This window comes from Cyprinus carpio, chromosome A22 (genome assembly GCF_018340385.1).
Source record: "Cyprinus carpio isolate SPL01 chromosome A22, ASM1834038v1, whole genome shotgun sequence".
Taxonomy (NCBI): domain Eukaryota; kingdom Metazoa; phylum Chordata; class Actinopteri; order Cypriniformes; family Cyprinidae; genus Cyprinus; species Cyprinus carpio.
Genome location: NC_056593.1, coordinates 6,606,288 through 6,628,330, shown reverse-complemented (window position 1 = coordinate 6,628,330; position 22,043 = coordinate 6,606,288). Strand labels below are relative to the sequence as shown.

Sequence of the window (22,043 nt, the reverse complement as noted above, 5' to 3'; positions counted from 1 at the left end):
ATTTGAGAAACGGCACGAAAAAATGAGTTTAACCTATGTGCGTCAACGTGTCGTGTGTAAAACTGGAGCGCGTCAGTGAGCGCTGTCCACAGATGTGCTGCTGAAATCGTCTCTCTCTCTCTCTCTCTCGCTCTCTAACTCTCTCCTCTCTCTGTCTCTCTCTCTCTCTCTCTCGCTCTCTCAAAACTCAACTGCTTTCCACAGATCGTATCATTCGCCTTACAGCGCACATCCTCTCCACACTGTGTCTGTTGGCTCGCGCGCATCAGAACGCACCAAGTCTCATTCTGACCTAAGTATCTTCTCGACTTCAGTTGGACCTGTACAGTTCGGAATATCAAGCAGATCTGAAGACATCCAGGCAAACCCCGCCGAAAACTTAGTGTACGTAGAGTCTCGTGGGAAAAGCTTTACGTATGTCCCTAAGAGGAACTATGGGGGGAGTGTCTCCTTCGGTTCATCACTGGACAGACTAGCCGAAGAGCCGTTGGAGCCGATCCCGAACCGGACCCGAACTGGCTTTTTGGAGCTATTTTACGCTGGCTGGGAATATAGTGCAACTTGGATAAGCGTTGTTGTGCGTTTGGAGAGATGATGAAGGTGGTGCTGATGGACGCGCTGAGTTTCCACGCGTTCGCGCTCTTGTGCGCGCTACGCACCACACTGGCAGCAAATAACTGTGAGTATATTTGCAAGCATTACCTTAGTTAAAAAGAAAAAGTGAATCATATATTCTATAATTGTATAATTATTGTAAAATATTTCAAATATTAAAAATATATCTAAAATAAATTCTTATTTCTTTCAATGTAGTATTTTATAGTATATTAATGTAGTATTTATTTTTTTACATTTTATATTTTGGAATATTTAATTTGATAATTTAAATAAAATGTCATCTATATATATATATATATATATATATATATATATATATATATATATATATATATATATATATATATATGATGGATTGTATGAATGAATGAATATATATATATGAATTGTTTTAGATGCTCAATGTATTTTGTGTGTACATATGTCTGTTGTTTTCAGGATCTTGTGCTTGAGTTCCAGTAGGCTACTGCTATATTTAGCATTTTCAACAATTTATCTTATTAGTAGGTATAGTAATTAATAGCTTTTGAGAGATGATTTTTCGAGTCACACACTAAAGGTTCACGTTGATGGGACAAAACTCCGTCGGGTCTAATTTTGGAAGCTATTTATAGTTTTCAGAATAATATACATGCATTTTTTGTTAATGCTTTTGTAAACTGTGAATTTGTTATTCGTGCATCTTTGTAGGCAATGCGTTTAATTAAATGCATATTTAAGATGCTGCCACCGAATTAATGAGACGAAAATCAGCAACAGTCAAAAAAAAATGTCTTTTTTTTTTACTTTGTAAAGTCCAGGAAGCAAATACATGACACATGATTCCGATAATTAAAGACTTAGGAGCTATAAATAAGTTATTCAATAAGTAAATTTTTATATTGATCAGTAAAAAAAAAATAATAAGACAGACTTCTGTAGTCCACTTCAGAGTGATTTCTGACCGCTAGGCGGCGCTGTTTCCCCGTCTAGATCAATCTAATGCCATTGATATATAAATGAGTCAGCGTGCATTCAAGGACCTTACACACACCATCAGTAGCACTTATGAGGATTTATGTAATTCGTAGGAGGACATCACTTGAAAGAAAAGTTTAGCAGTGGGACTGAATGGCTTGGGAATAATTGTAATCACAATTTAAAAGCCTATAATATCAAAAGTTTGCACTTTTGTGGTACATCACAGGTTATTCAAGATCCACATTCTCTTTTGGTTGATTCTTACTTCGTGGATTGATTTCAAATGTCTTGATTTAAGAAAATCTGCCAACCAACGATCCAAAGAAATAAACATAGAGCAGGTAGAGTGACACTTGGCACAACTTATTTCCCCACTTGTAAATATGACTCATATATCTGTTGAATTGAGATTTACATTACTCTCTGAGGAAGATTTGTAGCCTCAGACTCTGGTTAGGCACTAGGGGTTGTCCAACATGAATATGCAAATCCCTTATGGTTAATTTGCATATGCGACGTCTAAACATAACATCCATAAAAAAACTTGGCAGGTTGGAATCCAGGCCGTGTTTGTGGATAACAACAAATAGCAAAATGCCTTGACAGTTAATTTAATGTTAGAAATTCACTATTATTCATTATGATGATATTCATTTTTTTTTTTTTTTATAAAATATCAATTCATTTTTATTTTATATATGGATACATGGATAATCAGTTGATAATGTTTTATAGATAGATTAGTAGATAGAAGATGGTTTGATATATATATATTTTTTTAACTTAAAATGTAACTTCTTTTTAGTTTCATAATTTACATAGATAGACCTAAATAGGTAACCATTTCTCTTGAGTTATTTGAGTGTGTCTGTGTATAAACACACACATACCTACTGTATTTAATGAGGATGGTTGAATGCATATGAGTTGTATGATTTGAGAATTGCGTTACACAATAATTTCACAACAAAGCCTGAATTGGCCAATCAAATGGCTATTTATTTTTTAATATCAGCTTTGATTGGCCTGTCACGTTCTGTCTGATCCGCAGCAACTATATAACCACAAAAGCACCTCATCCTTGACTGGAAATGGCATCATGTTTGCGGCATAATTAGTAGCGCCTTTCTGGCCAAATAAATATTAGTGTTAGATAATAATTATAGATTAGAGATATAACAGAAGGCTGCAGGACGTTGCAGGCACGAAACCATCTGTGGATAAGCGCGAGCAGTTTGCTGATATTAATAACCACACTAACCGTGCCGTTCTCATAACCCATTAGATTGCACAAATTATAATTAACAAACTCTTCATATGACAGATTGCAAATAGATAGAAGTGAGTCTAGTAATGAAATGCGGAACTGGAGTTAAGCCTAGAAACCGGTGCTGAAAATAACGCCTCCATATACCTTATTTAGTGTTGTTTGTGAATGATTTGGAGATATGTATTCTTGTGAGGTGGAAACATTGCAGTCTGTTAAATCTAATGAGAGCAAAGTGTCTTTGAGAGAGTGTGTAGATGGTGGCCTAGATTTCCCCTCTGTTTTGATCGAACATGCCTGACAGCATTCAACCAAAAAAGTCAATTACTGCTTTTAATTACCTGATCTGGAAGGTCCAGATGAAAAATCTGCCGGGACCTTATTCTGCTCTTAAATCCTGAAAATAAAGAGGTTGTAGAGCCGTGATTGGTGCAGCCCGATCTCACGGCCATTCAACGAGATGGCTAATTAGTATGAATTTGTAGGAATGATCTACACCTAACCCCACCCCTAAACCTAACCGTCAAAATTAAAAAATTTTGGGTTAGCGACCCACCGGTTGAGAACTGCTTTGATTCAGTTATGCCGTTCATTCTCTTTAGATGGTTTAAAGTATGACAGACAACACAATCTAGCTGGTTCACGGACAGTTAGGGTGTCTTGTCTGGCCTTGTAACTCTCAAATGTCTCTCTCTCCTTGTCTAGGAAAGAAAAGCGCAGCGTTTGCATTGTACAGTAGATCATTGTCTAACTCAATAATTGCCTTTATCTTGTCAGCACATGTGTCAGCTGTAATTTCGGCACTAAACAAGAGGCGGATCCATAGTCGCTGTAAAAGCCTGACCTTAGAAGTTAAAGACAAACACCCCCACCCCACACCCCTCCAACCCAACTACAAACTCCAGTCCTGCTCATGAATAGCCTTTAGTCCATGTACCTCCATGTGATTTTCACTGTCGATGAGTGTTTATCACGACAGCGCCATTGGGTATTTTAAGACATTTTATAAATGCCAGAAAAACTATTCTGAAAGATGCGTGGGTTGGGTGAAAAAAAAAGAAAATAAAATTAGAAAAAGGCAAAGATTCTTAGTCGTTCTGAGAGATCCGAGGAACATCTTGGTTTTTAATAAGCAGCAAATTCCATAGGAAATTCTGAACTAGTAATCAAAAGATAAGTAATCAAGTTTGAATTCCTCTTCAGGGCCCCCGAAGGTTTGGCGCAGTACATGAAGGCTGCTGGTTCTAGTGAAATAACATATACAGTCAGGGCCACTGCTGGCCAAATGGGTGCCCTAAGCAGGATTGTATTTTTGTGCCCCCCTTCCTCAAATATTATAGAAGAAAAAGAAAAAAAAAACACCTACTATGGTGGTCAAAATAGAACTTTAATAAAATATAAAAGCAAATAAATAAATGGTATTATAACTACAATTATAGCTCTAGACAGTTACCTATGGCTATGACTTTATTAATACAGTTGTCTAATTGATTTTATAGTCTCAAGCATTCAGAAATCACGCCAAAAAAAAAAAAAAAAAAAAAAAAGCAGTTTTACTACGGTAAAACCATGGTTTTATTTTTGGGTTGTGACGTCCACATGTTTGTTGTTGAAGAAATTATAGAGGCTGTGTTATCTGTAGCAAAAAGCTGGCCAAAAATTAAATATCAATGTCATTAATAGCTTAAACAAGGATTTGATTGTCCTGTTAGTGTAGCAGCAGCAGTTACCCTCTGGCTCCCTTTGCAGGTATTTGTAATAACATGTTATGTACATAAATAGTTTGTTTTGTATTAGCCTACATTGTGTATTTTAACAGTGTTATTAACCAATCATTATTGCCTTATTGTTTTTATATAATGCATTTTATGTAATTCTAAAGGCTATTGTTGGCTTAGATCTGTTTTTATAACCACATAAAATTCTAGATGAATATTAGATGCATTTGTGATGGTAAAATTATTTCTGACATTAAAACACGCTATTAGCGTCAACAGCTAAAAAAGTTTTACAGGATTATTAATGTGCCTTAAAGTGATGCACGGGCTTCGTTTTCACCTTTTTTTTCTTTCTTATTATTTTCTCTGGGCCGCATTGCTGATGTCTATTCACGGGCATAGATGTCCATCCATCAGTTCTGATCATTTGCATTCAGCCACAAACATGAGAAAATGAACAGTGATTAGTCACTTTACATTTCCATCAGGCGGTATTTCCTGTCTAAGTGGGCAGTTTTTAAACAGAATAAGCTGCGGAGAGGATTAAACTTCATGCCATGAGTGAAAAGTTGCCATCTTGGAATATACATAAACACAATAACCTTTTGAATGAGTAGACAGACATACAGTATACAAACCCCGAAAACTCCCATTCAATTCTCCCAAGTTTATCATAGATATTTAACATATTCTCACAAAACGCACAGCACAACCAGGACCTTCCAGCCGTCACCCCTCAGAGAACTGTGAGAAAATGATCGACAGATCTAATCCATCAAAGTAAAAGCTGGTGATGATAAAACTGAACCCGGCTGATGTTCACTCCCGACAGTACCTTGAAAAACAGACTCCTTTAATGTATCTTCCCTTAATGAGATGGTGTTCAGTCTGTGTTAGTGGGCGTTTAGTCTGCAAAACATATGTTCTGCAGCTTCGTAAATATCCAAAGCACAACAATCTCTTAACAAGCCGCTAATGGTGTTTCACGAAGATCCCAGAAAGTTCTGCTGGCATCCCACACTCATCGCTGAACTGCGCTGGAGATGTTCCCCGCCCTGATCAGTGTAAAGAAAAGTTGTGTAAATAGCTTTGATGGTGTCCTGGTTGTGTAGTGATGTTTATTTAAGCCAATGACCATTTGGAGGCCTTGATAAGTTTGCTTTTCCAGGACTGCTGTGTTAACCAAAAGGGAAAAAAGCAACAATGAAAAACACTGAGCTATATCCGGCCACATATGTACTAAGCAGCTTCAGCTGTTACATTATTAATGCTTAAACCTTGTCATACTTCCAGATTCTTGTGTAAACTAGTCTATGAAATTCTTCTTATGTCTAGGGCATTAAAGTTGAGTTGCTTCAAAATATTGCAAAATTAAATATAATCTCTAAAAAGTTACAGATTATTGTTTTATATAGTATTTTAAATTATTTTTTTACATATTTGTTTATATGTATGTATGTTTGTATATTGATAGTTTTATATTGATTTTTGACTGAGTACTGCATATCTTGTATGAATTTTATATAATATTGTAATAATACAATAACTATATACTATTATATACTATATATATATATATATATTGTATTTTTTTCATTGTATAGCTTATTAACTTGAGTGTGTGTTCATTGTAATTTATTTTTAGTATTTTGTTGAAAAGATGTTTTGGTTATTATTATTTTTATTATTATTATTGTTATTAATATTCAAAATTGATAGATTATAAATGAAAATATAAATGACAATATAATTTCTTTTTAAAATTGTTTCTAGTTTTAGTTTTTTTTTTTTCGTACAATTTTTGTGGGTGTATTGTATTTATTTTTTTTGAATGAATTTTTATATGGAAATATTTTTTTTTTTTTTTTTATTTTTAGTTATTTTTTTGTTTTTATTATTTTTTTTATTATTATTATTATTTTCAAATTTGTAAAATATTAAATTTGACATTAAATTTAAAAATATAAATTACATTATATTTTAATTTATAACTAGATTTTTTTATCCATTTAAACACATTTTTGTGGGTGTCTTGTACTTTGTGTGTACATATAGATTTATAGATAAGTGTATTTTATATAATTTGTGTGTTGCTTATGTATATTTTATTTTTATTTATTTATTTATTTTATTACTCAGATAACACAATTTCTTGATTAAATTTGATATGATCAAATATGACCAAGACCCTGAACCAACGATGTTTTTTGATTTTGAACTACATTGCAAACTAATCTTAATGAAAAATATTCAGATTCGCTGAGTCATATTAAAAATAAAAATAAAAATCAATCAATCAATAAAAAAAAAAATCTAAGATGTCTTGTTATTGTTATTTTAGCTCTGTTCTGTAAAAAAAAAAAAAAATGAGTGTGGAAGCAAATTCAATCATGCCCACAGTGCAGATCATCTACCTATCCGACACACTGCAGGATGGTGTAATGGAGAACAGAGAGAGTAGATTATATCTTTCTATCTGTGTTTTACTAGTTACTGTCATGGGGCTACTGCAGGGAACGTGGTGTTGGTGCTGTTGTGACTCCAAATAATTGTTTTTGAGCTCTATGTGAAGAAGAAGTTCAAATCAATCATTGTTTTTCTAATTAAACACAAAAAGAGCTCTTTAGCTAAATGTTCAGGCTGCTCTACCACAAAAGAAGTATAAAGCTGCAAAAATCATCATATAAGCATTCTGTATGACTCATGCACACATTTCCTGAGATCACAGAATAGGTTTGCGTGGAATAAACATCAAACATAAATTGTTATTCAAAGAAAGTATTGCTTTTCCTTCCAGTGAATCCCAAAAGTGTCAATCGATACATATACATGCTCTCAGCATGAACTGCATTCAAATGCCTCTGAACTGACTCCAAATCAATCAAGATCTGATTGAGTTTCTCAGCATAAAGTTTTCAAAACAGTGTATGTGTGATGAGTGAAGAGGTTCTTTGTGCATTAGGGTTGTTTTACGATAAGAAAATTGTTGTAAACAGTGCAATTCTGTCATTATTTATTACTAAGTTATTACATATATTTTCAGAGGGGTTTTTTAGAAAATTTTGGGTTTTTATATGATGTTACACATAGATTCGCAGAGAGGTTTAGAACAACTTGAGGCTCAATTCCAGAGTTTTGTTCCAACCCTGCTCCAACACACATACCATGTAGTTTTCAAATAAGCCTGAAGGACTCGATTAGTTGGATCAGGTGAGTTTGATTAGGGTTGAATCTAAACTCTGCAGGGCTCTGGCCCTCCAGGAATTGAGTTTGACTCCTCTGCTTTAAACCAAACAAAAATGTAAACCATTGTGGCTGAAATGACTTTCATGTTTACACCTCCTGATATTCCATTCATATTCCATGATGTAATGGCCTAATCTTGCTATCGAATCCTCAGTTAAATAGGTGCCTGTAAATTACCCGGGCTTTGTTAGGCTCTTCTCGTTGTGTTCTACCTGCTGAGGAGAGCGTAGAATGTCACAATGGAAATGAAGAGTCTCTCTGTGTCGCTGTCAGGTTTAAGTAATAGCCTCTCTTTCGTTTTCCTCTATTACATCAGCCCTCGCTGCCATAGGCAACCGTTAGTAAAATCAGGTCAGCGCTAAATGCCAAGCTTGAAGAGGTGGGCAGAAACGTGGCCCGAGTCATTTTAATTACCCAAAATGCTGTGAGATAGGGTGCAGGGGTCTAAGGTGTTACTGTAAATGGGACATGTCTGAATATGAAGTGCTGTTGTGGAGGGGGAAAAAGGATGTTAAATTATTTTTTCTCATTTTATTTTATTCAAATTTATTTTGTTTTATTGTTGTGTAAGGTACTATGTTTTATAGTATTTTAAAATGAGTATATCATTTAAATATAAATAATAATAATATATAAAAAATAGTAAATTATATATTTTTTACAATATTTTTATTGTTATTAATTTAAAATAATGTGTGTTTTTTCATTTTTATATTTAAATATGTATTTTAAAAATACTACATTATTGTTGTTGTTTTGTTGTTATTAAAATAATGCTAAGCTCTTTAGACATATTTTAAAATAATACTGTATTAGTATTATTATTAACAATTAATCAATGATATATTTCCTCGTTTCTTTAGAGCCATTCAAATGGCGCAAACAAGGCAGAATCCTCTCACTGTTTAATCTACACAGATGTTGGTCTTGGTTTTATCTTCACATGCAAGATTAAACCCCTCTCACAAGGCTCAGGAATGATCCACAATTCTTAAACTACTGAAACGTGTTGAGAATGATAATTCATCATCAGATACCAAGAAGAGGGGTATTAGAATGATCATTTTAGAGACAACTTTTCACTGGATGTGGGTTTTGAGTTGGCTATATGGTGCTTTGGAGATAAATTATTGTTGTAGATGCTTTTCAGATTGTTTCTTGAGGTTATGCAGTTTCTCCGTATATGAATTTGTAACATTGAATCTTGTTATATTAAGGTTTACAGACTTTTTTGTATTTGTATATTATTGTTTAGTAACAGTTATAGTTTTCATTTTGTTTTTAATCTAATTCCAAAGAGTATGGCTAATTGAAAAGTATATTTTACATGAATATGGAGTCTGATTAACTGTTTATTTTATTTGTAAGTAACCTTTATTAGTTTTCATTTTGTTGTAATTTAATTTTAAAAAGTATAGCTAATTTGATAAGAATTCTACTTGAATATGGAGTTAAATTAAGGCCCTGTTTACACTAGTAAGTTTTCGTTTTAAAACGCATAACTTTTGTTACGGTTACGCCTATCGTTTACACTACTCTGGCGTTTTCGACCCTTGAAAACAGAGTCTTTTGAAAACACTGCAGACCTTGTTTTAGTTTGAAAACTCCGGGGTTGCGTTTTAGTGTAAACGGACCAAAACGGAGACTTTTGAAAACGATGGCATGGGTGCCCACATTCGCTCTGCGTATCATTGACGACCGTGTAAACAATAACATCAAGCGCATTGTTGTACCCATAGATGTATACGTAGATTCCCCATTTGATCGCTACAAGCACGTAGACGCGTCCATGCATTTTAGGTTGTGTAGTGTAGACTGAGATCATTTCTGAAATGCAGCGGAAACACCAGTGTAGACGAGGATTGTTTTCATTCTAAAACGCTGTTTTAAAATGAAAACGCACTAGTGTAAACAGGGACTAAATGTCTATATTGGTTTATTTTATTTTTTTATTAGTTCAGCAACCTTTTTTATTTCATTGAACTTTATTGAGCTCATTTGCTGTCTGACATCTGGCCTAGACTACGAGCCCTTATTGTTAAGATTGTACTTTTAAAATACAAGATGGCGTTGTTTGTAAACATAAAAATTCACCCAATTTTGCACACTTGTCGTCTTTTGAATGTTGAAGACTTCGGCTTACTAACTAGTGTCTGAATACAAGATTTGGTCTTTGTAATAGAAAGCTTTAATCCACAGAGGACGGATTGTGTTCGGTGTACAAAGAGACCTGGGATACTTCGGGACCGTGCAAACTCTGCAACAGGATTTAAATGAGTGTTTCACACTTTCTACAGGATGTAGGTGTCCTTTCACAGATGTCTAGGCATTCGGCATTTTCTGGTTCCATCTAACCACCCCATCCGCCTCTCTCTTTTTATGGCTCCTTTGGAAAAGTTTGTTGGAGTCAATTCAATGTGGGAAAAGCTTCTTTAAAACTGCATTAGAAATCACATGTTCTGTCACAGTGCAGATGCACTGGGACATCCAGGGATTCCATTAAAGGTGCGGACTCTTAAAAGCGTAGCTGGGGTCAGGAAAAATGGACTGTCGTGCTGGGTTTGCAGTGGGCTGCTTTTACGTTTAATAAAGCGTAAGAATACTTCTCAGGAGGAGGGAAAAAAAAACCTTGGCTCAGAAATACTATTTCGTGGATTCTTGTATCCGTTAATAGCCTCATACATGTTTTTCCAAACCACATTTGCTTAAAAGCTTTGAGTCTTAAACACTCCAAGGAGTAGCGAACAGTAAAGAAATTGAGTTAGTAATGTCAAATGGATGTTTTATATGATTCTGAGAGCTTTCTTCTGTAAACGTTTCTAAATAACAACCAACTCTTTGTTGCAATGCTAACGTTTAATGCCGTCCGACTGTCTAGCAAGCAAAACGGCGAATTAGGCGACCTATCCTCAAGCTAATACCAGTGCTGCTGAGTTGTTTTCCTCCCATAAACATTAATTTCGCAGCATGCATATGTCAGTAGATCTGGGAGGGCTGACTAGGAGAATTTCCAAGGTAAACATAAAAATTTAATCTCCCCCACCCTTCCAGCCCGTCTTCGCATCCATGCCAAGCATCCGTCTGATCCCGGTAGAAACAATTACGTGTGGTGTGTTTGTCAAATGGAGGGGGAAAAAAAATATGTTTTTACCGTTGAACACGCAGCCCTGTGTGTGCACTAACTTCCCATGGCTTTCGCTCTTGTCATAATTTTTTTATTTAAAACAAAAAGTGAGCACTGTTCTTGATTCATTAAACAATTTTATTAATTACATGCATACATGAGTACACTTCATTTCCACTAATTAATACGCTAAGCTAAAATGAATATTAGCATGATTAACCAATTATGTATGCAGCAATCAGGTCATTGTATTTGATTAGAATAAATTATTTTTGGCATTCTGGTTATTGGCAGAAGTTAAAACATTACATTCTTGGCTTAACTCTTTGTAATCCGATAGAAAAGGAAAAATCACTCTTCATTAACTTATTGTTTCTCCTGAACAGAAACTAAATTAAAATGAAGAGTAAAGGAGACTTTTAAGTCTCTTGCCCCCCAGATTTGCTCTCAAGAAAAAGATCTCATCAGTGTCTCAAACTATGCTTCGGTTTGTTTTTGGTGTCTTGGCAAATCCAAACATAGTTTAAGCAGCCAAAATTTGGGGATCTCAATATGACCTCAAGCATTCGTCATTTTGAAAGGTTTATGAAGACAATGATCTCATATGTGATTGCTTTTTGTCTTCTAGGAGAAACGTTGATGCATGACTGAAAACTCTTTTCTTTATGTCTTCAGTGCTTTAAAAAAGAGCAACATTTTAGCAATGTTTCCCCCCTCTGAGGAACTTCTGAAGTATAAAAAAGTAGGTGATATATAACTACTCATTATTTGGACTTTAAGAGTATAAGAACTTGTGGCCATGGCCTAGTGGTTAGCATACATGCTCAAAACATTGAATGGTGTTCATATGAGAGATGCTGGTTCCTGTCTTTCCCATGAAGTGTCTATGTAGTCATGGATATATTGTAGAAAAATTCTGCATTTTCAACCCAAGATAGGTAAAGGACACTCACACTTTTGTTGCCTGATGTAGCATCACTTCCTCCTCCTACGTCTCTGCAATGCACAATGCACTTTGGAACTAATGGATACACATCGTTCTCTGAAAACCTCTCCAGGTATCCATAAATTTCATTGAGCAACTGCAGTGGTTTTTAACCTCGACCTCTTCAGCCAAATATAGACCTAAAGGTCAAAATATTCCAGTTGCAGAATAAGATTTGTGAATACCCACAGAGTTAGTGCACTTTTGCGTTTGCATAAGGGAAGGCTGTGGATCGATTGGCTTCAAATGGCACTGAGCCTTGCAAAGATGTAGAAAAAGCAAGGGTCAGCGAAAATGGTACTCTGTCATGCAACCAGAAGTTGCTGCAATAGACACGATTAAAGGGATAGTTCACCAAAAAATGAAAATTCCCCCATGATTTACTCACTCTCTCAAACCATCCTATAGGTGTATATGACTTTCTTCCTTCAGATGAACATAAGCAGAGTTATATTAAAAAATGTCCTGACTCTTCCCAGCTTTAAAATGGCAGTGAAAGTTGGTCGAGATTTTGAAGCAAAATAAAGTGTGTCCATCCATCATAATAGGCATAAAAGTGTCCCACACGGCTCCGGGGGGTTAATGAAAGAACATGCTAGTCTCGCAAGAACCAAATTTTCCAGCAAAGGAAAACCAGTCTCCTCTTGGCTTATATCAAAATCTCCCAACATTTTTCTTTACAAATCCAAGTATTGTAATTCTTATTCGTGACCGGTGTTTTTTTTGCTCTCTCCTTTGCATCCTACGTCATCCACTGGAACACCCCTCTCTCGTGAACATGAGTACGACAGTTACTGTAGCGGATGCTAGAGATTAAATTTTAAATGTGAATATTTTTCTTGCACAAACGCATCAATTCACTTCAGAAGGCCTTTATTAAGCCCGGTGTGGAGTACTTTTTATGATGGATGGATGCACTTTATTGGACTTCAAATTCTCAGCAGCCATTTACTGCCATTATAAAGCTTTGAAAGAGCCAGGACATTTTTTTTTTTATATAACTCTGATTGTATAGGCATGAAAGTAGAAAGCCTCATACACCTCGGATGGCTTGAGGGCGAGTAAACCATGGGGTAATTTTAATTTTGGGGTGTACTATACCTTTAACCAAACAATGTTTTTTGTTGTTTTTTTTTCTCAAAGTTTCATAAAAAGCAATTAATAGGGGTGGCATATCACAAGGTTGTAGAAGGAAAAACTTTTTGAAAATAACTATCTGGCATTCGATGGAAAGTTAAGAACATTTTAAAGTTTGCTGCATTCTTGACCAGAGTAGGATCCTGTAGTGTTTTCAGAAATTCCTGCATGATTTATTTTGGATGGGTGCTTTTTTTTCCTCCTCATAAGAGTTGTACACATTATTGTTGTTCATGTTTTCAATTGGAGATTTGTCTTTTGTGCAAGTGCCCACAAACATCTCAAGAAATGAAGATGCTGGTTTATAGTCATGCTGTATCGATTCCCATCTCTTGTACCATCAGAGCACCAGGTGCTTGGCAGCCACTAGGTAATTTTCACTTCCCTTCTGCTCAAGGAAATATTTAATCTGGTCTCTTTCCACTGGTGGACGCAATGCTGCCGATCTCCTCCATACGACCGTCACCAAAAGCAGAAGCGGAAGCCCGTGTCAGTCATTCCCATCATTCATATTTATGAGTTTCAGAAACATCACTTACTCAATTTGCCCACTTTACACGCTTGCAGAGGAAAAGATAGAGAGATAGTCAGCGAGAGAGACTCCCTGTTGAAAAATGCATCATGGGGGTGGGTTTTTAAATGGCTTCATCTGGAGGAAAACTGCTTCGGAGGTTGCCTGTTTATTAGGGATTTTCCCAGAGTAAATATACCGTTGAACCAGCAGAGGACATTTCATTTTGGCTCAGGTATCTGTGATGTCTCTCAAAGCCGTTGTAAGAGAGGAAATGTGGCCACATCTAGCTGCCCCTCTCTATCCTTCCTACGACCTTACCCATCTCTTTATCTCTCCTTTTCTCCCTCTCATCTCCCTGTCTCACCTTTTGCCTGGTCTGAGATACAGTTGCAATTCTATGAGTGAAGCTATTTGATGTCAGGCTTATTCAGAAAGCATTTGAAAGGTTAATTAGCTGAGAAATCGGTGTGGCTTTCTCAAACATTGAAATGAGAGCTGTTGTCAGCTGTCTCTCTCTCTCCTTTCTGCTCATTTCCTTACTTTAGTTTAGCACGTTAACTTCAGAAGTGGATGCCGAAAGTCTCACAGTTACTAACTTTGCAATATTTACAAGCCATTTTATGTCTGTAGGGGTAAAGGGAAAAATGGGGAAAGTACAAGGGAGAGGACTTGATCCATCATTCATTGGGAGATAATTGGTTTATGAATAGCAGGCATTCTAAACAGAATGGAGTCATTCACAAACCTTGAATGTCTTGTATGTTTGGTTTGTTTTGTTAATCTATTTCCTGCTGTTCTAGATCACTGCAATGGGCCACTGGTTTCTGCTCTCCCTCCCACGTCATTCCAGAGCTCCTCATCTTCCTCTGAGAGTCAGTCGCCATATTTTGCCAAGCTCAACAGAAGAGATGGTGAGTAATCCTAGTATAAAATGTGAAAATGTTGAAATTACTTTATCAGCATTATCAACATTAATTGAATTACTTTCATTAATATGGATGTAACTTTTCACTCAACACATGATGTGATATGATTCACAATACTGATTTCATAATACTTTTTTTTTTAAACAAAATTAGATTTAAGACAATTTTTAAATCAAAATGTGTCCTTTTATTATTTCTCAAGCAAAATGTTGCACATTTCTTTGTGAAATTGAAATATGCCAAATAACAACACTTTCAATTTTTAATTTTAAAACCAATCCCACGTCCCATGAATAAATAATACAAATAAAAGAAATACCTTCATTTAAACAAACTAAGGCTTTGCCTGTGATCTCCATTTAAAATTAGAGGCAACAACTACATTTTAATCACAATCCAAATAAAGTATAATTTCGAAATTTGAAGCAAAACCAGAATGGTCTGACTTTGGCTTTGTAAGATTATACTACATAAAACATCTGAACGAAACAAAAACAGCAGATGGATTGCATACTTTCATATGCATTACACTGAGGCAAGATGAAAAGAAAATATCATCTAAACTTTTCTGAAGACAGTCAGGTCCCCTCAGAGATACATTCACATAAACCATCACCCCCAGTTGTGTCACGATTCATTTAACATCTCATCCAACTTGAATCGTCACATAATTTTTATCGATTTTCAACTGGCTCGGAGTGAATCGTTACATCCCTGTTCATTAGCAAAACTGTACAGTGATGGGATCTGATGCTAATACCTTGGTAATTTTGATGTAATTTATTGCACTGATATATACCATGGTATTTAAGGTATTGGACACTATTTGTATGTCCAAAAACATGCTCTGTCATTTGATAAGGCACAGCAGGGATAAATACCCAGTTTGACTTGTGATAGAGTATTAGCAATCATTACTCAGCCTTTTAGAATGGATTTGATTGGAATTTAGTTGACTTACAGGTCAAAAGCAGACCAATCAGTGAATTATTGCCTGAAAGCTACAGGGGCACCAATGTGACATTAACCTCTTTGGCTCAGTCTGGGTTTGTTTGTAGAGCAGTTCCTTGTGCTATGACTAGCACTGGGTTTGCTGTCTATTTGGTCAGCTTTTTAAAAGATACAGTGCCAATGTAAGGTAGATTTACTGAGCTAATTAGTGTGAACAGACAGGCTTAAAAGAAGCTCACTTGGCAGGCTTGTCTGAAGTTGAGGCTTGGCTGGCTGCTAAGTGTTTCAAATACCTTTCTGCCTTTAATTAAAAGTTTATCTTTTGTTAATGAAGGGATGTTTCTTAATTAACTACAGTGTTGTACAGAAGCTAGCCAACAATAACAACGCTAACAATTTAGCATTGTTCACTAGCATAACTGTCTGTTTCCAAAATAGTTGTTTTATCATTAGCATGCTAGCTTTTCTTATAAATAGCATTATAGAGTAGCTTGACAGAATGCTACATTGCTTTGTAGCAGTGAGCTGGTGTAAGAATAAAACATGTTAGGTTTCTTTTTCTCACTTTGGTAATTCAGAGTCATTTTGGCAAATCATTTAATTAGAATATTTCGGGATCATTATTGCATTATCAAATAATTTCCACTTATTATCATGGTGTGGTCTGAAAAAATTCATGCATTAAATCTGCTGTAAAGTGAACCAATTCAAATATATTCACAAATCATCACTCAATAGTGTTCAAAAGCCATAGTGTATCATTTTATTTTTTTGTGTGTAGTAATATAAATATTTAGTTAAAAGTGCGGTCACAATTACTTTTCAATCAAAATCTGTGCAATCGCAAATTTTGCACAAGGCGAAAGATTTCCCCCGGAGATGTTGCAACATGTTCAGGTTTGTCAGGGTTTTTGCCACATTAAGCATGCAAAATTGACTGGTTTGAAAGTGACTTCTATGTGAGCAGTGCTTCATCTGTACTTTTTTGCCTGCGACAAAACCTTAAAATAAAAATTACCTTGTAGCCTGGCAAACTCAACACAGGTTGATAGCTTAAATTATTGATGTTGTATCTTTTTGTCGCTTGTACCTGGACTTCACCCCTTCTGTTCTTGTGTTAGGAGGTGGTGGCTGGGCTCCAGAACGAACAGACAGGCTACGATGGCTACAGGTGGATCTGCGAGAACGGGTCGAGGTCACAGCTGTGGCGACCCAGGGTCGTTTCGGGAGCCCTGATTGGGTTACGAGTTACATGTTGCTGTACAGTGACACAGGAAGAGCTTGGAAGCAGTTCAGACAAGAGGACAACATAGGGGTCAGTTTTCCAAGTACTCTTATAAATAATCCATCCTTTATTATATTTATAATGCATTAGTGCTTAAGTACTGGAAAAGCTTTCCGGATAGTGTGTATCAAGGGGGCTTTTATGAGTGGAATAAAATGCATGCACACCCATAATAATTAAGAGTCTGTGTCTTTAATGAAATCATAATAATTTACTAGGATAAATTAATGCATCCTCCCATGCACTGTCAGACACTGTTGGCACACACTTCCTATCGAAAACCAGCCACCCACAAAATGTTCAAACTTTAATTACCGACTTGAATTTCACTTAATCGCCTAAACTAAGATTAAATACACCCTCTATTTTGAGTAACGGGAATTTATATCCCTTCCAAAACTTATTTCATGGTCTCCTGACCTCACCGGTCACTGGCAGTGCAGCTAAAATCCTTGTCTACCCAACTTGAATTACGTTTTCTTTTTTTGGGTAGTTTTATTTTGACAACTTTCTGACATCTTTTTTTACGTTTTCTTTTTTTGGGTAGTTTTATTTTGACAACTTTTGGTTTTATTTTGACGGCCTTTGCTTCTGAGGGGACGGTACTTGTTTCTCAGGAGATAGATGTTTCCCCGGCGTTTTTATTTAGACTTGCTGGTAGAGATCTGGGGCGACTCAGATCTTACCTTGCCATCTCCAGGACGTCTTCATTATGAAATGGATTCCTGCTAAAATCATCGAATTTTTCACTTAGTCGTCTCTCATTACGAAAGCTTGGATTCCTGCTAATGTAATCATCAGAGCTAAACAAACACAGAGAGCCGTAGTATGATTTGGACTTTATTTTTTTTTTAATTATTTTTTTTTGCTTGATGATGGTTTAATGTTTGGTTCTTTTATCTTCCAACCAGCAGGAGGAAAAAAGGTGCTGATTAGTTTGAGAACATAGTTTAATGGAAGTCTTTGAAGGTGTGAAGCATTTTAATGAGTAGAAGATTAAAAGACGTGGAACATTTTTAAAGAGCGGTAGGTGCCTCCTGGTCGTGTAATTTTTCTGGTAGTCTCTACAGCTGGAGGTAGAACCTCCAGCTATTCTAAAACTAGAGGTTTAGATTAGCAGCAACGCTTTGAGTGCAGCTTAAAGAAACTAACGTTGCCAGTAGCACCCCGCTAACTTTTTGTGTTCATTTTTTTAAATCTTTGGTAAATGCAGCTTGGCAAAAGTTCAGCTCTATGTATAGATAATAAATTCTCTGACTTTGGAAGAGTTTCTTTGAGGTAAACCTATATGCTAATTGAGACTATGTAGGCTAAAGTGCCTGCAGAAAGCTAACCGTACTTTCCCAGTAACTTCAATATCAGTTTTTCGACTTCTGTAAGTGACCTTCATTAGCAGTATGTTAATTGAGGGTATGTTGGATAAATTGTCTGCAAGCACATGCCATCTAGCCAAACCTAACAACTGAGCTAACAACTGCACCTTAGACACCAAATACACCTGAAAATATCTCAAAGTTCATAAAAACCTCACTCACAAGATGCTTATAGATGTGGGAGAGCTAGTAACACATTCTGATGTGGTCACATTAGCAAAAATTTGGCGTGATTGACTTTAACCCCTCATGCGAAATTCCCCATCTCATAAATTCCCATTTGAAATGATTGGGTTTTGTCCATTAAAATTCGCCAAATGGCAGGAAATGTGGCTGCATCTCTACAAAGGCCTTCCATCCAGCAGAAAAACCTTGTTTGACATTATATTGACTCATTAACAAATGAAGTGCACATACTAAGGTCATATCTTGGAAAGTTACTGTTGTGCAAGCTAACATTTTCTTCCTCCTGTAGACTTTCAGTGGAAATATAAATTCAGATGGGATTGTTCACCACAAGCTCTCACACTCCATAAGAACACGATTTCTGCGGTTCTTGCCGGTGGACTGGAGTCCCGGGGGATGGATGGGGCTCAGAGTGGAGGTCTACGGCTGTGCATATAGTGAGTACTGAATGTGCATTTGGTGTGCAATTGGTACTTTATGTATTCACAATGAAAGCTGGATTGAAATGGATATTTGTCCTATCTATTTTCTAAATCCATCATATTGATTTTATTGTGAATAGAATTATGTAACTGCGTCTATCAGCACATGCTAATTAACAAACCTGCCAACAATATACAATGCTTTTTGAAAATATCTCAGTTTACCAACTGCAAGCTAATATTCAGTTACGTAGCACTTTGGAAAAAACAGCAGAGAGTTGGTTTAGACCTGCCTTCCCTGGGTATCAAAGTGCAGAGTAACAATCAATCGGTTACCTCAAGGGTAGCCAGCGTCACATGACTTGCGCTTGCAATATTTATAACATAGCGTTGATAGTGCTCGTTTTCTCTCTTTTCTTTTCTTCCCCTACTCTCTCATTGTTCCTTACTCTCAGTCTCTCCTCAGGTGCTTTGTATTTGTAGTCTGCGCACTAGCAGCACCGATTGTCAATTCAAAGCTTGACTCGGCGACCTATCACCGCCATGTTTATTCTCTAAGTGTTAATTTCGTGAGATAGGGCGGAATGTGACACCGCTGGGGGCGACTCGGTTTACTGTGTTGATCAAACATGATAAGTGAGTGCTGACCACACAGTATTTCAGTAATAGGGTTTGATAACGGAGACGCTAGTGCTTTCTCAAAGTCAGACCACTGTCAGGTTAGCATTAGAATTAGCGCAGCTTGCATTCCAAAAGAGCTGTGAATGAATCAGGCAGTGAATTTGTGCTTGGTAATTACATTTATTATTAGCCTTGCACTAGTATGCGCCGAACATACAATGACTTCACACGGCGGGGTTCGTTGTTAGCACAAAGGGCATATGAACATGTTTGCTAACCTGAATTACAGAGGACAAATATGAAAGGGGGAAAACAGAAAATGTTGCATCAAATAGGGGGTAAAATGAATTCAAACGTGTCTGAGACTTAATAAAGAGAGAGAAAGAAAGTAAACGCACACGTACAGGATAGCACATTTGTCTTCTGTGGGATAAACTGGACATCCTTGGTGGTGCTTTGGCCTTATTCATGCACTGCTGAAATGCTCCTCAAGTCAGTTAGTTTTAAATGTGTCAAGCGCCTCTGCTACTAACTGTTATTTAAGGCCGTGGCTTCGTGGTGTAAACTGTTTGTGTGTATGTCTGAAATGGGAAGTGTGTAGCAAGAGCATAAGTCTGTGTGTGTGTGTGTGTGTGTGTGTGTGTGTGTGTGTGTGTGTGTGTGTGTGTGTGTGTGTGTGTGTGTGTGTGTGTGTCCCTGAACAGTCATTAATTCACATTGGAGCACTGCTGTGATGATGCCACCAAGAGACCCACAGATAAAGTGAGGTCTAATTCTGAGCTTGTAGGCAACTTTGTGTATGTCTTAAGCAATAAGCAGCCCCACACAGAATGTGTTTTCACCCACATTTTCTGTGTTGAGTAATTGGGAAAATTCACAAAATGCTTTTTTTTTTTTTTTTTTTTTTTATATAATTTTTTCTAAAGAAACATTTTCTATTCAGTCTGACAACATCATTTTATTATTATTATTATGTGTTCCTATTTTTATTTTATTTTATTAATTGCAATGTATATCATTTTAACCTTATAAACTAACAATAAATAAACAGCAATAAGATGTCAACAAAATACAAACAATTTTTCAAATATATTTTAGGTCAGCATAAAATGTTCATTTCTCAGTGGCCAGATCTCAGACCACGTCCATATTTTTAAGTGAAATAAGATTCAGAGAGGAAAATATATATATTCATCTTACATTTATATATTATTTCAGCATTATTTCAATTCACAAATTGTTTTATTTAATGACAATGATTAGATCATGAAACCCTTTTCATGATCCAATCATTATCATTAAATAAAACAATTTGTATTCAGAAATAGGGTGCCAGCGTTGAATGACTTTGTGGTCAATTTAGTCTTTATTCTCATCTCTGTGGGCCCAGATTTTATGCGGACAGTAAGATATACAGAGAGAATATACGTTTATTTTACATATCAGTTTATTTTTATCTACAATCCTAAATAATAAATTATTCAATCATGGTGTGAATCCACCGTGTGTTGTGTTTAGCGAGCCGTCTAGCTGAGTTCAGATGCAGTCGCGAGTTTGAACTTTGAACTTGTTTTTGTTCTTTCCCCTCGGGAAGGATTATACAATATGCATTAGTTTAAACTTGGCAGTATTTTCAACTTCTCTTCTTTCTATCCTTTCAGTTCTCAAGGTCATCATTTACATAACTTCTATGTTTATTTGGTGATTATTGTTGTGCCTCTTAGATTGAAAGACTTTGAGATGAAGATACATTTCTTTATCGTTACATCTTGTCATGCATTGCACTTCCATCAAGACAGCCACTCATGCAAAATACGAAAACCAAACACATTCTCGTCTGATCTCCCCACTTTTATCTAACTCAGTCTCATTGCACTTGCTGATGTTCCTGGCCCCTCTGTGTTAGTTCTATATTCAGCAGACGGCTCCGAGCTCTTTGCGAGGCTTTGCTTGTCACGGCTAGTTAGCTTCAGTCCCTCGCACTCCAGCGTCCGGCGAGGAGAGAGATGGAGAAAGAGAGCAAAAATGTAATGTCTGAACTCTGAGCCTGGGTTAAAATCCACATTTCTGCCTTTGACTGCCTAGGGTAGAATTAGGTCTGAAGGGTTGCTTTGAGACAGGCTTTGAGAAATTCTGGCCAAAGATAAAATAATCTGAGCCTAACTCTTAAGACGGGTCTTTCTTTATCAGTGCAGTTTTTCTTTTGTCTCGTTGTAAATGGTCTTGCACCTAATAAATGAGCTTGTAGTCCATCTTCCTTAGGTGGCATTTTGCAGACTTTGAAAACAACAAGCACATTTAATTTCTGTAATTTGACATAGTTCTTAGTAAAATCAAATATTCAGTTGGAAAAATTGTGTTTTATCAATGAAAGTTGTTAATAGTAATGATAATAATAATAATAATAATAATGATAATAATAATAATAATAATAATAATAATTTAGTATTTCAATATTGCTTTACCAGAGCTGTATTTTATTTTACTTTATTATTATTATTTTATTATTATTGTTTTTGTTGGGTTGTTGTTGTTGTGTTTTTATGGTTTGCATTTTGCTGTGTTGTTTTGTTGTGCTTTGTTTTTTGTTTTGATTTGCTTTGTTTTTTTGTTTGTTTTTTTTTCTTTGCTTTTGTGTTGTTGTTTTTTGTTGTTGTGTTGTTTCTTGTTTAGTTGTGTGGGTTTTTGTTTTCAATTAGTTTTTGCTTTT

The 22,043-nt window shown here is 35.9% G+C and overlaps 1 protein-coding gene across 1 annotated transcript in view; it reads left to right on the top strand.

The window, feature by feature from the left end:
- Window positions 1–201: 201 nt before the first annotated feature.
- Window positions 202–22,043, top strand: part of cntnap5b (contactin associated protein family member 5b) — a 58,683-nt gene continuing 36,841 nt past the window's right edge. The window contains exons 1-4 of the mRNA XM_042711748.1: window positions 202–679; window positions 14,370–14,480; window positions 16,568–16,761; window positions 18,580–18,727. Of these exons, the coding sequence (XP_042567682.1) occupies window positions 592–679; window positions 14,370–14,480; window positions 16,568–16,761; window positions 18,580–18,727 (541 nt within the window). The 5' untranslated portion in view covers window positions 202–591. The remainder of the gene's footprint in view (window positions 680–14,369; window positions 14,481–16,567; window positions 16,762–18,579; window positions 18,728–22,043) is intronic.